Genomic DNA, 16384 nt, shown 5'->3' with positions numbered 1-16384 from the left:
CAGCCTCCACGGTACACACGTTGAAGGGATTCTCGTGGAGACAACGTGTGGGCTGCCTCAGCCGGAGCTCTGACTGTGCCAAGAAGGTGGCATCACAGTTGGGAGCTATGTGGCTTCTGAGGAGGAGCCCTGCCACTCATTCTCTGTCGCAGTCCGTTCTGAAACAAGTCATCGTAGCGGAAGTCGGGTGTTGTCATGTTTGATCGTGTGATGAATTCTTCCCTCGGAGCTGTGTCTTGAATGTTAAAATGTGCATGTGAGTCCCCAAGGAATGCAGTTAAAAATGACGACACTGATTCAGCAGGTGTGGGGTGGAGCCTCAGAGTCTGCTGGTCCTTATTACCTCCAGGTAGTACAGCGTGCAGGAATGAGAATGCTGATATGATTCCACCTGTATTCCCTTGTCCTTGAAGAAGCCGACGGCTATTGTATACCATGGGCTGTAATGACTTCAGAAACAGGCAGGCTATTTGTTAGAAGGAAAAGCCCACTGAATTCTAAGTTATCTCCAACATTGCTTCTTTCCAATAGATAGGATGAATCCCAGGGGAATCATAGCCCAGTGTGGTCAAATAAATGTCTTCCTGAGGTTCTGAGGTGCACACAACTCCCCGTGCCTTTATAGTGTTCTTCCCAACTTCCCCAGAAGGTGGCAGAAGAGAACCAGCCACACCACGGACCCCCCCAGTCACGCAGGAACTTGCTTTGGCAAATCTGCAGCTGGACCACTTGCAAGGCAATGCGGCCAAGGTTTGAGGGTGGGAGAGTGTGTAGGGGGGAGGTTGGGGGTGCAGCAGCAGCACAATCCACAATACAAAACAAAAAGAAATCCAGAAGCCTTCTGATAGGTTAGAGCAACTCAATGATTTTATTTCCCCATTCTCCACGCACACAGAAAAACACATTTCAAGTATAATGATATTCACCTGATAGGGATCAGAATGCTGTCAAGGACTTAGGTTCCTGTCTTCCAACAGACAGCCTCTCTTTCTTGGCTTTCTACCCCAGCTCTGGGCCACTCAACCTGGTGGCGCTCAGCCCAGTTCCTGCCCCAGCTCCTGCTCTCTCCCCTTCCTTCCTCTGCGCTGCAAAGGGCAAAGCTCGGAGGAGCCTTTTGGTTTTGCCATGGAAGAGCAAAACCAGGCCCTCTCAGAATGAGGTGCTCTTGGTACTTCCACAGAAAACCATGTTCACCAGGAATTCACGAGCTAAGAGCCCGGATGAGCAAATGCTGGTCACAGATCTCCAATCAAAGGACTCTGAGGGAAAAATGCTTTCATCAACTCTTAACATCAATTTTTGAAGACAAGTTTCCCTTGGCATCTTTTATTTGTTAGCTTAGGAATAAATCCCAAGGCATGGCAGGCTGAAAACAAAACAAAACCAGCAATAGGATTCAGTGGAATGCTCCATTCCCTAACAGGGAAAGCTGAAAGGTATAGAATGTTCAGGAATGAACAGTGAGACTCACACCCTGCCTAGGAGAGGGTTGCAGGAGACAGCTTCGACAGAGGTGACCACTTCAAGTTGTGAACCAGCATTCCATTCCCTCAGCTGAGCTCACCAAGTGCCACACAAGAAAAGTAGTGTTCATCTGTTACAAAATCGTGAGGATGTGCTCTAGAGGTGCATTAAAAATCACAATGCCACCTATTAAAACGAATGTCTACTGACAACCCAGTGTTTGCAAACACGTGGAGTGCTTAGTTCCTTTCTGTGTGGGACACAGGCTATAGACAGAGAATGACAACAAGGTGCTCACACCGCAGACCGGTACCAGCAGGTGACCAGCGGAAGACAGGCAGATTGTTGGTAAGCAGACCGACACAGAGTCCGTCAGTCAGCCAACAGAGTCCCGTCAGTCACTTGGCACAAAGTCAACACAGATTCATGGAGGTCTGTGTCAATCAGCATAAAGACCTTACTAGAGTGGTAAACAGTCAGCATCCAGACACTACTGGCTACTACACATAGAGATATGACTTGTGATCATCTTTGGAACACTCAAGAATCTAAATTAGATCCCTGGGTGTACTTCTGATATCGGTGTCATCAACAGGGTGTATTCCAGATCTATCGTGCAAATGTTGTAACCTGGCTTAATTGTCATGTATGTATATTAAGGATTCAGATACAACCCAATCAAAATGCATACTGGAAAATCTGGGAGGGTTACCAAATGTCTTGACAATAAACCCGTTGTGGCTGGAGAAGCTTGGCAGAAGACAAGGTGACAGGACAATGAAACCCAGACACAGTTCCCTCAATTACAAGGACCTTTCCCCTTATCATTTGGTCATCTACGTCCCGATGTCTTCTCTACCGTTCAGATCTGTTCATAGGAAAACCAGAAGACATGTTCCTAAGCAGCTGTATCTCTTGGCTCCCCAAAGTACCCATGCTCAGAAGACACTGCGGAGAGAGATACCCAGAAATCCACAGGAGCAATTCAGCCATTCGGACCAAGTACAACTATGATGTACACAACAAAAATAAGCAAACACATCCAGAAACAGTGACATAGGAGAGACCCCTAGCAGGACACATGTTTTAAAAACATTTTCTTTTATCCCTTTAACAGAAGAATACAGTTAACAGGAACTAATCCACTTGGGAGGGTAGAGACCCGGAGAGGAAAGGGCTTCTCTAAGGCGCTTGAGAGCCCTCCTCCAAATCTCCCCTTGGCTTCCTCCTTCTGATTTTCCTTGCCTGTCCTTGTCATACACCAGCGGTGTCACTGCCAACATCGTCGCCAGATTCTCCTGTGATCCAACGCAAAGTCTCCGAGGCAAAGGGCGCTCTGCATCCACCCTTTCTCTGGGGACTGTGCTAGGGACAGGATCACAGTCGGGTGGGCGTGTGTGCTTGCAGTTGGAGGGAAACAAAGAGGAGCAAAGGGCTGGAAAGAAAAGCTGGGAAGGGGATTTCTTCAGGACGTGGAGTTCACAACCATTCCGTCTACATCCCCGACTTATCCCTGACGAACCTTCTCTGAAGGACTCGCCTTCTAAGAACTGAAGATGCTGAAACTCTACCTGTTGAGTTCCAGTTTCCTCAAGACTGGTGGCACCATGTGTCACTAAGAGTCGGCACTGCCTCAGTGGCAGTGAGCTGGGTTTGGGTTTGGGTGGCACAGTGGTGAGGGACTTGGCTGCTAGCTAACTGAAAGGTGAGTGGCTCAAACCCACCAGGTGGGTTCTGCAGGTGAAAGGCCTGCATCTGGGAAGATCGCCACCAAGCAAACTCGAAGGGGCAGTTCTACTCTGTCACGTGGGGTGCTGTGAGTCCACCCAACAATCAGAACGGCAGCAGCACCCTCTGAGGACCTTGAAACCACCTCAGGAAGTTGCTGGAGGGGCAGGGGGGTAAACTAGCCCAGAGGGAGGCAAATAATCAGCAAGCCAAGAGCCAAAAGCAACCTTTCCGTCAGTGGCCTCTGATCCTGGAGTTCTAACAAGGGAACACATGCTACTGTTGGAAAATCCTCCCCGTTCACTACGAAGAAGTACAGCCTAACTCCAAGGTCCTTGGATTAGAGACCCCTTTTTTCTCTGATTGACTCTCAGTTCCTCTCGCCTCACAGCAGAGATAGGACCACACCCATTTGGGCTAAAGATGTAACCAGCTAACCAAAGCTGGTGAAGGTAGCCTTCCATGAGGAGGCCCACTTAGACCTCCTGTCTATCTCAGTCTGGCAAGGGATCCCACTGGCCCGTTCCCATCTCCTACCTCGCACAGTCTCCCGGCCTTAGGACACGAGACCAGTAGAGTCCATCACACTCCACTCCATCAGCAATCACCGGCTCAGCAAGCTGCTCTTGCAAACGTTCCTGTGTTATAAATGGCATGCCCTGTGTCTAAAATATCCTCTCCTCGGGAAAGGGTGTTTTCTTTACTCCTCCCCCCCTCCCCCAGCACCCCAGCCAGCCCTATAGACCCACAAACAAGGACTCTCAGTGCACCTTTTATAATGGTTAAACCGAAATGCCAGATCACTTTATGCTCGGGGCATCACTTGAGGTAGAATCTAGGTAAGCCAGCTTTGGAAACAGACTGAGTTGTCTGACTCAGGGTCTAAGAGTCAAGGCCACAAGGCCAGGGGCCAGCTGGCTGAGGGGATGCCCCTTCTCAACCTGCAGGCTTCACCCCAGCAGCTCTCCCCAGGCTGCTTACAGCCCCCAGCTATTATCCAGGAACATTGCTTTAAGGTAGCGGTTTGTCCTACAGCATACTGCAGTGTCGGGATGAAGAGGAAACCGGAACCAGCCCAGCCCTCTAAAGCCCAGCAGGCAGCCTCGTAAGGAAGCATGTCATTGAACAGAGCGTTTGGTCCAAACCTCGCCTTCCAGAGAACTGTCCTTGGAGAACTACTGTGAATTCCGAATTCCTAGACTGATGTTTTGTCCAAGCACAATTCCAAATTTGTTCCACGTGAGTTCATAAAGTACACTTCTCAGCCTGGGCTGTGAATCTGAAGCATCAGGCAAGTGACTTACACACATGTCCACATTGCACTAGTAGAGATTCCGAGTCAGTACTAACACAGGGAGACACAGGCGTCGGCCTGGTTCAGAAGTTCCACAGATGATTCTGACAGGTGTTCTTAAAGGAGAACCACTACAAAAGGTCCTCTGTTACAAACCAAACCCAAACCAAACCAAGCCACCAACCAACCAACCAAACAAACCCTACTTTTAGAAAAATAGTTGACGTACATTAAGTTACCTCTAAGAAATAAATTTCTAATTTCAGGGTGGGGGAGTCACCTCTCTCTATAGAAACCATGGGGGAAGGAAAACAGTGGTTGGTGTAAGATATCAAAATAATAACAATTTATCAAGGGGCCGCCGGGGGGCGGGGGAGGGCGCTGATACCAAGGGCTCAATAGATAGTAATTGTCTAGAAAAGAATGAGGGCAACCTATGTACAAATATGTTCGATACAACTGATGTATGGATTGTTATAAGAGCCCCCAATAAACTCTTTTAATAAAAATAAAAAATGAAAATAAAATCTCAGGAGATGACTCTAGAATTTCCCCTGTCCCCCACAAATCAGTCCACATTGTACATACAGAGTGGCCGGGGGAGCTTAAGCCATCACAGGCTCCTCAGGGGTTAACAATCCTTGCTTTATGAATGACCGGTTTCACCCCATAAAGAAAAGAAAATGATGGGACTTCATAAGTCAGGGGCTAAAGGAGGAAGGAAGCAATACAAACAGTCGAAAACTAGATTCCAAAGGGTCCCAAGGCTTTCCTCGGGAAATCAAGACAGTGCCGTTTCCCCCGACGAACAAGGTAGACTAGCCCATTGAGAGACCGCGTGTGTACGTATGTTACCTCTTTTAAAATTTCACTGTAAGAAAAAGAACTATGCCGAAAATCATGAGGAAACGGTAAACAGCTTTAGGGAATGCTGCTTTTAAGGCCTTTTGCTGGGAGCAATTTGAATGTCAGTGGTGACCCTCGAATCTCCCTCCTTCCTTCTGACGGCGGCCACTGGCCTGGCGTGGCAGGGGAAATGCTGTGCGTGGCCAGGAAGCTGGGAGCCACTGGGGAGGACCCTGCGCAGGAGCCTGGCAGAGCAGAAGCCTACGCCGTCCTTTCCCTGCCCACCGCGACAGCACCCGGAAGGCTTTATGCCAAGCTCCTCCAGTTACACAGACACCCGGTGTCCCCACCAACTGAGCCAGCGTGCTCCAGACCCCCAGTCTGCTGCTGAGGGTACTGACCGGTATGCTAGACCTCTTCTTGCCAAGCACCTGCTTTCCCAGGCTCACGCCCCAGTGTCGTGCAGGACACCGCACCATCCGTAGGGCAGATGCACGACGGGGGAGTCAAGGGGTGGGGGTGTTCAACGGGCAGGCAGGGCTGAGAGGACACAATTGGAGGGCAGAGTAAAGTGAGCTTCCATGGGGTCCTACCTCCACCCCACTTCACCCACACAAGACATTCGTGAGCGTGGCCACAGGAAATGGAGAGCTGAACCCAGGGGACGGGACAGGCTTAGCTTCCGCCCTACTCGTGCCAGTCAGCGCGAGATCATATCCCTTCTGCTCCTCCACTGAGCCTCCCCTCTGCCCTAACCTGCCCGCGGTTAGGGAGACGCTTGCAGCTGGAGAATTCTAAAGTTGGTCTGAAGACACACAGCCTCTGGGGCGAGGGTGGGGGCAGGAGCTGAGTGTTCAAGGACTCCGTGGTGATTACTGAGGAGGGCAGGAGGGGCACCCAGGGTTACACCACCGGAATGCTGACTGGGCTCTTCGGCTGGTCGGCCCCTTCTTGCACATCCAGGGCACGGGGAGGGCTGAGGGGCTTGAGGGGCCGGCTCCCAACACTGTAATTTCTTGGGCGCCTTATTGTATCCGCACTGGACAGCGGCGTGAAGCTGTTCCTTCTCATCCTGACAGGGGTTTGGTTCTCGGGGAAGTTCTTCTGATCGGAAACGGAGGGACACCACACAAAGTTCACTCATAAGGGTTGCACCGCGCTGCTGAGCACCACTGCACCCTGCCCTCCAACCCCTCTGCAGATAGGGGTCCCCGGCTCCCAGCCCCGGGGGAGCCGAGACGCTCGGAGAGGGAGGAGCTCGCGAAGCGTCGTGCTCCTAAACCGAAAATGGCCCCAAAGACAGGAAGGGGTTCATCGTTAGATCACAGGGGTCACCAGGGACAGGCTTATGAGCAAACCCACACCTCTTCACCCCACTGTTCAGGCTCGGCTGGACTCTGCTATCTACCGGGGGAGCTGGGTGGGGGGGTGGAGCAGAGTCTGCATCGCACTTGAGTCAAATGCTTTGCATATTTAAGTGACTGTCCAAGAGCCAACTCTGAAGGTGAGCACTTATGAAAGAGAACTCATTAAAAATCACCAGACTGACGTCGCTTCCTCTTGGAAGCAAACAGACTACAAGGACGTTAGCACTGGATCGGTTTTTCTTTCTGTCTTTTTTAACTTAAATGAACCCCCGTCTCTTGGTGCCGAAGGGTAAAGACTCAAGGTGGCAGGGGGCCTGGCATGTTCGCCGGTGGGTGCACACTTACAGAGGGCTTGTCACGGTGAGTGTTCACAGCCTCCACGTCAAATTTAATGGTTTCCATCTTGCACCCTGAGGAGAGAGAAGGGGCCTTGATGGGGAGAAAACAAAAAAAGCCTGCAGAAATAGTGTTTCCTTTTGGCCTGGGCCAGAGCCCACTGCTGTGGAAGTAATTCCCACTCCAGAGACCCATTTAGAGCCGACCTGCTCTGCTGGGTTGCGCTGACTGTATATCTTCACGGGAGCGGACACCCTCATCTTTCTCCTGTGGGGGTGATGGTGGATTTAAACCAGCGACCTTGCAGCTGGCAGCCTCCACCAGAGCCCCCAGGGCCTATAAAAGTAACAATGCCTTCCCAAGAACATACATACATGCATGCATCTGATCAAAAGAGAAGACACCGGCGAGACTTCCCAAGCACAGAGAGATGATAAAGTTAAGCTTCCAGACAAACTTCAGAGAACATTCAAAGGCCCTGCCCTTGCTCTGAGACCGCCTCCCGCCCAAGCCCCTGGAGTTACCATAGGCCACTGGAGTGAGTTTGAAGATGGTATGGAGAGGGCACCTCAAGTAAGGGAGATCATCTGAAAGCAGAGAGGTGAGGTGGTCAGAGCAGCCGCCGGGTTGAGCGGAGGGAGGCTGAGTTGTGAGAATGAGCATCTAAGGCTCTCAGAAGGGGTTTTCTCCCCCACCCCTCCCTGGACACCCTCTAAAGTTGCATAGTGTACAACTCACCCTCTTCCCTCCAAACCCAAACAGAGATAAACAAGGCCACCCAGGAAGCCACCCCAGCGGTTATGTGCTTAAAACAGGAACTAAGTCTATGCTAGAGCTAGGCCCTTCTACGCACGGAAAATAAGACTAAGCGCTACAGTCATGGTGGCCTGGCTGCAGGGACAGTGGCTCATCTGGTTACAAGGGAGCCCATGCTGGCTAATCTGTCGGCTTTCCCAACAATGGTGTTCGATCCGGGAAGGCAAGAGGCGGCAGAGAAGGCAGTACTTCCCCACCTAGGGTCAACTCCCTCCCGCACTGAATCCCAAGACTGCAGGTGCTTCTAACCACTCCCTAGTCCTGGTCAAAGGCACAAGGCGGGAATGCCCATCCCCTTTCTTGATGCTGCCAGGCCCCCTTTAGCCAAACAGCCCCCGGGAGCTGCAGCTGCAGCCCCATTCCATTGGTGGCTTCAGAACCAGCTGAGTTAAATTCAGCAAGTGGCTGACTCTGAGGCTTCCAGGAGCCCCAGGCTGCTGCCTGAAGAGTGTACATCATTCTGAGCATAAGAGGGGAAGGGCTGGTGGCCACTGGTCCTAGCAACCCCAGGGCCTCCCCTCTCTCCCCAGGCATGCCTCCCTCCCCGCAGCCCTGCCTTCCCATGGCACCTGCACTCTTATCCAGGAAGTAGGCCAGGAGGCAGCGCATGACAGCCTGGTGGGAGATGACAAGGACGTTGCCCTGGCGCTCCAGCTCCATGATGACTGGCTCCAGCCGCTGCACCAGGTCCTGGTACGACTGTGGGGGCAAGTGGGGCAGGCTGGAAGGACGCGGGCTCACGCTGGCAGCAGCGAGGCCATGGCTGGGTCCCACCGTGAAGAGGTCACTCCGCCCTCTCCCGAGCTGGCTTCCCTCCCGGAGGCTCAGCAACTGTACCGGTCACCTGCTAACTGCCCCCAGCCTGCCAGCTCTTGAGAACACTCAAGACCTTTCAAAAGCAAGATTCCAACCGAGAAAACTATGGGTCAGACTTTCTGGAGCCACTGGCGCGAGACGCACTGCTCCCCTGCCCCACAAACAAATGCCCTGAGATAATCCTTCAGCTGTGATCCACAACTATCCCCGGAAAAGTCTTCTTTATAGCAAATAGCAGTTTGGCTTATTAGCAAAGTACGCCTGCCATAAGCCCCGGGCCCTTTGGAAGAAGGGCCTGTGTGTGATAAAGTCGGCAACAGCAGCTGGTGGAGGACAGGGACCCTGGTTGCTTGACATGAAGGCCTGCAGGGCTGTGGAATGGTGTGTGCAGAATGGCATGCTTTCAATGTGTGCACGCTCACCAAAACACATCCACACATCCACACATACATGCACAAGAAAAACGCATGCACGCACTATAACAGCAACAACAACAAAGGAGAGAAAAAGAAGAACTCTAGATTGTTCCTCGCAGATTCACAGGCAGTGTGGGACCACAAGAGGTCCCGGCATCTCCCCTGGTCTCTCGTCATTCTGCTCTATAGACCTTTGCCTTGCGGATCCTCAGAAGCGTGTATGAAGCCACACGTCGACCATGGAATAGACTAAGCACCTGAAAGGTGGCAGGGGGAGGACTAAGGTGGCAGGGGGAGGACTGCTATCTCATACATCGACTTGCAGGGCAGAGGGGTGCGAGCTAGCAGCAGCGGAGCCCCAGGAAACAGACTGCGATGCTTTCGGGCTGTGAGGAAGTGGCGCCCCGCTGAGGATGTAATTAAAGTTACCAAGCGGGACCCTTCCAGGTGGCTAAGTGGCACATCTTCCATGGTTTATGTATGGAAATATCTTAAAGTGAACCGTGATCACTTGAGCTCCTGCTGCTTCTCCCACACATCTTCAACGACACTCCTCCACCTGTTCCTGGGAGATCACAGATGGATGACCCAACTTTGCAGGGTGAAGCACAAGACCAGCTGAAGGCCGAAGGACAAACTAAATGGCCCCTACGACAGCCTTCCCAGGACCCCTGACTTTCCCCTCAATTAAGGTCCAGTCCTCAACGAGGGCTGGGGCAAAGGCACCACATGAGGGCCGTCTCACCTCCCCCCCGGGGTACCGGTACAGGTATTTCTCTTGATCTCGCAGCGCAAACTCCTCGGGGTACTGCTTCTCGATCTCGGCATAGGTCATCTCCTCGCACACGCCCTGCAAGAGGCCCCGGATGCTTGAAGAGGGAGACAGGTCAGCACCAGCCCCACCCAAAGAAGGGCCAAGCTCGCAGTGAACCATGCCAGTTTAGCTCTCAGTACCAAGCACCGCGAGGGCTGGGTCCTCTTGCATATGGCCACTGACCGGCTGGGAAGTGCCCGGGGCTTAAAGGGTGAGGGCTACTACAGAGGGCTCCGAGCCTACATGGTCACTGTCTCCCACTACTGTGGAGTACGTAAGGCCCAGAAAAGCACATGGGATCAAAAGAGGAGGCGGCCAGGGGCAGACAAGGGAAGGAGGGGGCTGGAGACTTGTTGAAGGAGAAGGAAATAAAAAGGGAGAGAGAAGAGAAAAGGAAATTCCTGCCCTTGTGCCCAAGGACAGAGAAAGCCAAGAGAAACTTTAGAATGGGCTTTTCCAGAATAGTGGGCCCAAACAGAAATTTAAAGGCCTGAGCAGTTAACTTTCCTTTTTCCCAGGAAGCAACTTAATCAAAGAAGTCGAGTGAGTCCTTGTTAGCTTCACCGCACTACTTAGCGCCAGAGGGAGGCGATGACAACTGGATTAGAAGCCATCCTTCCTTGGCGCAGGTACTAGAAGGGCGCAGGAAGCCCCCACTGTGGGTGTAATTGTCTGTACTTCCTTCCCACAGGGCCTAAAGTGGCCTGAGATTCAAACTTACAGCGAGGTGGTTCAGATTTTCTAGATAAGTTGCCCAGACTGTGCTGTGAGAGTTCTTGCCCGACGGGGGAGCTCTGACTGGCTTAGTAGCCCTCGGGACGGACGTCCTACTCACAGCATCTATCTCGTTCAGAATCTTCCACTGCTCATAGGTCACCCCCAGGGACTCCGCAGTCTGGATTGTCCTCTTCAATTGGCTCGTCCACACTTTGAGGTCCACGATCTCCTGTTCTTCAAGAAACTTCCTTAGTGCCTGGGAAAACTGGGTTTGAAGATACGCGTTTTAAAAAAAAGAAAACACGCACGCACGCACGCACTTGCAACTGCTAACTCTGCCCATAAAGGAAAATATGTATGGCCACATTCAAAATCTGTACGGTGCTCCATAGTTATTATCAACCCAAGAGGAAACGTACTTCAACTGGAGCACCCTGTACTGTGCTAAGGACCCACGGTGTGCCCAGTAAATGTCCAGTGGGTGAATGGTCCCAGCAGAAATGGCTCCAATTTGCCCAGTGTTCAGTACAGAGCTGGTATCAGTGAGCAAGGAAACATTTGTGGCATTTGCTTGACTATCTCAGGTCACAGGCGGCAGGCATCGCATACAATGGGCTTGATGGATCAAAGAGCTGATCTCAGCCATGCCCTCTGACCCCTAAGCCTAGAAAACCCAGCCTACTGGGTAACTTGTCCTAGACAAAGACCAGACTGGGCTTTCAGTTCCCATAAAGTTAGTCTCAGAAACCCTCAGGGGTCAGTTCTACCCTGTTCCATAAGGTTGTATTGAGTCGGCATTAACCTAACAGCAGTGAGCTTAGGTAATGACTCACCTGCTTTCCTCGCAGCGAGAGGCCAGAGTCACCCCCGATCTTCCCCAAGAGATTGAACTCGCTCTCCCCGTGCCGGCAGAGGTAAATGGTTCGAGGATGGACGTGGATATTCATGAGGTAGTAGACGATCTTGCTCTGGATGTAGTCTTGGACCCGGTTCACCAGAAATCGCTGGCCCACATTTATCACCTTGATGAAAGAAAGATCCCTTTGAAAAGCAGAGGGGGCAGATATAAGAAAAAGACCCTATGTCTGAAACGCTATGGGCTGCTGAAAGTCAAGTCCCACTCATGTTGGCCCCAGCTGTGCTCCACGGGGCTTGCGGGCTGAGACCCTTCAGAAGCATATCACCACGCCTGGCTTCCGAGATGCCCCTGGTTGGGTTCAAACCACCAACCGCTTGGCGAGCAGCTGAGTGCTTTAACCATTTGCACCGCCTCCATTCCACTCCACTGTTCCTCCCGGTCTGGGGATATGACTTGGAGGGAGAAGGATTTCTGCAGTTCCTCCCAGGTTCGTCATAGTTCTGCCTCCTCACCTCTGTCACGCCTGACCCACATTTCCAGAAATGTAAGAAATGAATTCCTCCCCAAGACTGTAATTATGTCCAATCTCCTGACCTTCTAATAAGTCAGGGTTATAGAATCAGTGCCATGCAACCTAGGTAAATATGACACGCTGAATCCCTGCTTCTTCTCAGAGGCTAGACAAGATTTGTGCCCAAAGAGTCTGCTGAGCCCCAAATCTGTTGGCATGCACAGCTCCCCTGAGGTAGCCAAGGTCTGGCCCAAACCTGCACCACTAGCAGTGAGGAGAGGGGAGGAGATGGCAGAGCCATGGACAGATCGCCCTGTATCCAATCAAGCCCCTCTCAAAGGGACTTTGGGCACACCATTTACTCAGTGGCTATCACTGACTTTTTCCCCATGAAAAGAGTAGAAATGCTTACTAACAAAAATATTCAGGGTGAGTATGGAGGCAGATAGAATGATACGAATAACCCTGAGACCAAAGATAGCCTTGATAACCACTTTGACATGTATACATAGTCTTCTAGTGTTTCTCTACACAGGACGTTGAGCAATAGGAAGGGTGGACTATTATGCAATCCCTAGGGCAGTGTTGATCAACCTCTATATTAAGACAGCATTTCCACCTGCGAAGTGCTGGGCAATCCGCTTGAAGGAACTGAGAGGCTCAGACCATGGCAACTGTCGTGCCCTCTCTCTTGCCACATGCCTGCCCCGCAGGGCCGCTCCCTTTTCCAATCTGTTTCCCAGGCTCTCTTGCAGGGCCACATTCTCAGATGTTTCCAGGTGCGGTCATCTTCCCTTGGCATGGGCTCTGTGCTTTGTGAGGGTCTCAGACCTCACACACAGCAAGCTCATCTGGACTCTACACTGCACTGATGGCTTACAATGGTGAAGACATTTCTCAGAGCCATGTGCGTTCTTAAGACCATCACATGATATAGTGTATGTAATATGTATGATGGGCTAGGTTATATGATATAATATATAACACATATAAACATGTATATTTACATATTCTTTGTATATGTATACAGGAAATGTTACATTTTTCAGTCCCCAAATGGTGACACGTCCCTGAGGGGTGCCCTGCAGCCCTTTAGTACAGAACTCCTGGCTCTTGGTAGATGGGAACGTGGTCCCCCAGGGACATTATTTGGCAATGTCTGGGGACGTTTCTGGTTGTCAGAGAACTGGCGGCTACTAGTGGCTTCTGATGGGCAGACACCGGAGATGTCGCTGTAAGGCACTGGATGGCTTCTCACAAGAAGGAATTCTCCTTGTTCAAAATGTCCAAGACACCGAACTCAGAAAAAATCTTTCGGGAGGAGAAAGAGATAGAACTGAAAAACTAAACACTTCAATATTCAGTAGACTATGCAACCCACACAGAAATCCCAGATCCTGAGGTGTTATTTCTCTTGGACAGAATAGCCACGATTGGGTTTGGATCGCCAGTGGAAGCCTGAGGTCAGAGTGCTGAGAAGCTTTCAGAGCACGGCCGTAGACCTTACTTGTCATAGTTGTCTGGGTCCAGGGGCTGGTAGGTGACTTTGTAGCATTCGATTCTTTTCAGGAAGTCCTCCATCACATTCTCCCTGTTCCTTTCTGGATAGTCAGGGCTCGATACCTTCACCTCCTGAAATCATGAGAATAGCAGGGCCTCACCCGAGGTCTGCCCTTAACAGCCCTCCTGCAAAGAGCCACTGGTAAAAAAAAGACGTCCGTAAAAGTGGCCTTTCACTGGAGGACTGGCGGTCCCCTTTCATCAAGCACCCCTCTCCCGGCCTGTGACTCTGGTAACCGGGACGAGAAAGACAACTGGGGCATCACGTGCCTGCCCTTGGCTGGAGAGAGACAGTCAAGCCACAAAAGCTACTGCTGGGCCCCAGCCCCTTTAGGTCCACAAAGGGGACAGAAAGGGACTCGACTGGCCCTCGTCACCATTCAGAGGAGGGGGCTTCACCAGATCCGTGCCTAACTTGAACCAGATGTCTCTTCCCTAGATGACCCCATGTTCCCAACTTGCTCATACGTGACCGCCAGGATACCATGCACAGATGTCCCCCCCTCAGCACCAAACAGCCCATCAAATGGGGACGCTCCTATCCCGTGGCCCACCGGACTTGAGTTCCTCAATGCAGACAGTGTTGGTCTGAACATGAGGCAAGGGCTGGGCAGATGTGCATCCCAACTGGTGGCCTTGACAGATTGAAAAGAGTCTGATCTATTCCAAGGGCATACTCCCCTACCAGGGGCATAGCTACTGAAAACAGCGCTGATGAGACTGCCCCTTGTCCAACCCGCCGACCCCCGCAGCAACTCCACCATCCCACCCCGGCACGCTTGTGGCATAGTTACATTAATCCTTTCGAGCTGAAAGTACCAGGTTATGCCCTGGGCTTGCTAACTGCAAGGTCAGCAGTTCAAAACCACCAGCTGCTTCTTTCTTGGGGAGAAAGATAAGGCTTTCAATTCCCAAAAAGATTTAGTCTTGGAAACTCACAGGGGCAGTTCTATCCTGTCCTGCGGGGTCATGATGAGTCAGAATCGACTCTGGGGCAGTGAGTAAGACCGTAATGTCTGCTCAAAAAACCAGCTCAAGCTCAGGAAGTGTTGACTTAGCACGTCCTGGCATTTGGTGACCACCACAAGGGAGCATCCCTACTTCCGCTTAGGAAAACTGGTCTATGACAGGCTCTGTCGCCTTTTTTCTTTTTCCCAGTTTCTTCTCAGCAGAGCAAGATCACCCAGACTGCCTTAACCCACGGAGGCGCCCAAGGACCCACTGTAACTAGCTGAATGATCTCCCCCAGCAGAGGCTGGGAAGTGGGATGGAGAGGTGAAACCCTGGAAGGTTGTGCCCTATCTGCCAGGACTTAGCTATCTCTCTGCTCGCCACCCGCCCAGCCCCCAGGACGTGGGGCCAGGACTTGGGTCTCCATGCCACAGTTAACTTACTCTCCAAACCATTAGTTTCCTCTCCTGCAGCAAGAGTATGCTCAGGCAGACAGAAAAGATCAGTCAGACATTTCTATGTCTTTCATTGCCCAGTTGTCTGGTCCCTCCCTGCCCACCGCCACCACCACCGCCAACGTAGGGTGCAAAGGATAACGAGGGGCTGGCATGTGGGGGTGTCACCCACCAGGATGTTGGCAGCGATGACAGCAGGGTCATCACAGACGGACTCCACAAAGAACACCTGGGCCGGGAGAGAGAAAGCAGTGACACGTGAGCCGACAACGAACAGCTGTGCCTGGCGAGTGACGCACAGGCTCAGCCAGCACGTCGCCCTGGATCCCCTTCATGAAGATGGACTTTAAGTCTACTCATCTTTAAATCACTCTTGCCACCTCCCCACGGCCTCAGACATACAGGCTCAGGGCCTAAGAGGGGCCTGGAAAGACGATGCTCCAGGCGTGGGGGTGTGCCCCAAGAGAAGAAAATCAGAGAGCCACTCACCTCCTCCCACCATCCTCACTCCTCACCGCCTCTCCCCGTGTGGCCCCGGCAGGAGAGTCTGATCCTACCTTGAAGGAGTTTTCATTTGCAAAGTCCAGGATCATGTCCCTTCTTTCCCGGGTGGTATTAGTGGCATCAAACACCTGGGAAGATGGCACATGGGGTAGACAGGTGGAAACAAGATATGTAAGCCCACCCGGGCTCACCCAAGCGGGGTCTGAGCAGCCACACTGCTGACAGGGTGGGGACCAAGCAGAGGAAGCTGCAGCTGGTGCTCACCGCGATCTGCCCACTCTCCTCTGTGAGATACGCCGTCACGTCCTGCAGCGCCACCAGGGCACACTGTCTGCCAGGAGAGGGAGGAAGTCAGCCGGACCAGGCGGCCAGGATCACGCTGGGCCACAGCCAGAGCACTCGGGCTCACATCACTTCCCACTAGGCAAAATGTCCTCTTCCGCAGACTTCTCAGCTCCTCCCCCTGAGGTCAGTACTCTATTTTACACCCTCCCCCTGCCCCAAAGCAATACAGCTTCACTCTTTACACCTAGCCCACATGTGCCTGCTGAGCCCATTCTTCTCCCCATCTAAGCCCCAGGCGACCTGCCTGTCACCTAACTCCCAGGAGATGTTTACGGAAAGGAAAACAAAGCCCTGTGGGGTCCAACTGTCCACCCGATGGCCAAGAAAGCCCCAGGGATTGGGCCCTTGTGAGAGGCTTACTTGCGTATCTTCATGGCCTCTTCGTTGTCGTGGCGGAAAAAGTCATAGGATTTATAGGACTTGACTGCTTGACGCCGATACACGCCGAGATTAAACACTGCAAAGGGAGCACAGACCCTTCGCCGGTGCACCAACACAGAAACCCTCTTGGCCTAAGTGCCTGGGTGGCTCAAAGAGTGAGTGAGTGAGTGTGTGTGTGTGTGTGTGTGTGTGTGTGTGTGTGTG

General features: G+C 52.1%; 1 protein-coding gene across 2 annotated transcripts in view; it reads right to left on the bottom strand.

The window, feature by feature from the left end:
- Positions 1 to 4940: 4940 nt before the first annotated feature.
- PFKFB2 (6-phosphofructo-2-kinase/fructose-2,6-biphosphatase 2) overlaps positions 4941 to 16384 on the bottom strand; it is a 24042-nt gene continuing 12598 nt past the window's right edge. Inside the window, exons 4-15 of one of the 2 annotated variants that reach the window (XM_004699850.4) lie at positions 16160 to 16256; positions 15719 to 15785; positions 15508 to 15582; positions 15123 to 15179; positions 13492 to 13616; positions 11448 to 11655; positions 10733 to 10879; positions 9829 to 9933; positions 8421 to 8550; positions 7560 to 7622; positions 7045 to 7109; positions 4941 to 6436 (exon numbers count right to left, since the gene is read on the bottom strand). In XM_004699850.4, coding sequence (XP_004699907.1) covers positions 6236 to 6436; positions 7045 to 7109; positions 7560 to 7622; positions 8421 to 8550; positions 9829 to 9933; positions 10733 to 10879; positions 11448 to 11655; positions 13492 to 13616; positions 15123 to 15179; positions 15508 to 15582; positions 15719 to 15785; positions 16160 to 16256 — 1340 coding nt within the window. In that variant the 3' untranslated portion in view covers positions 4941 to 6235. The remainder of the gene's footprint in view (positions 6437 to 7044; positions 7110 to 7559; positions 7623 to 8420; positions 8551 to 9828; positions 9934 to 10732; positions 10880 to 11447; positions 11656 to 13491; positions 13617 to 15122; positions 15180 to 15507; positions 15583 to 15718; positions 15786 to 16159; positions 16257 to 16384) is intronic. The other variant, XM_045298127.1, reaches the window with a different exon arrangement.

This window comes from Echinops telfairi, unplaced genomic scaffold (genome assembly GCF_000313985.2).
Source record: "Echinops telfairi isolate 266 unplaced genomic scaffold, ASM31398v2 ScPeMD7_7424;HRSCAF=8462, whole genome shotgun sequence".
NCBI lineage: Eukaryota > Metazoa > Chordata > Mammalia > Afrosoricida > Tenrecidae > Echinops > Echinops telfairi.
Note: the sequence above shows the minus strand (reverse complement) of the source record. Positions and strands in the feature narration are given on the sequence as shown.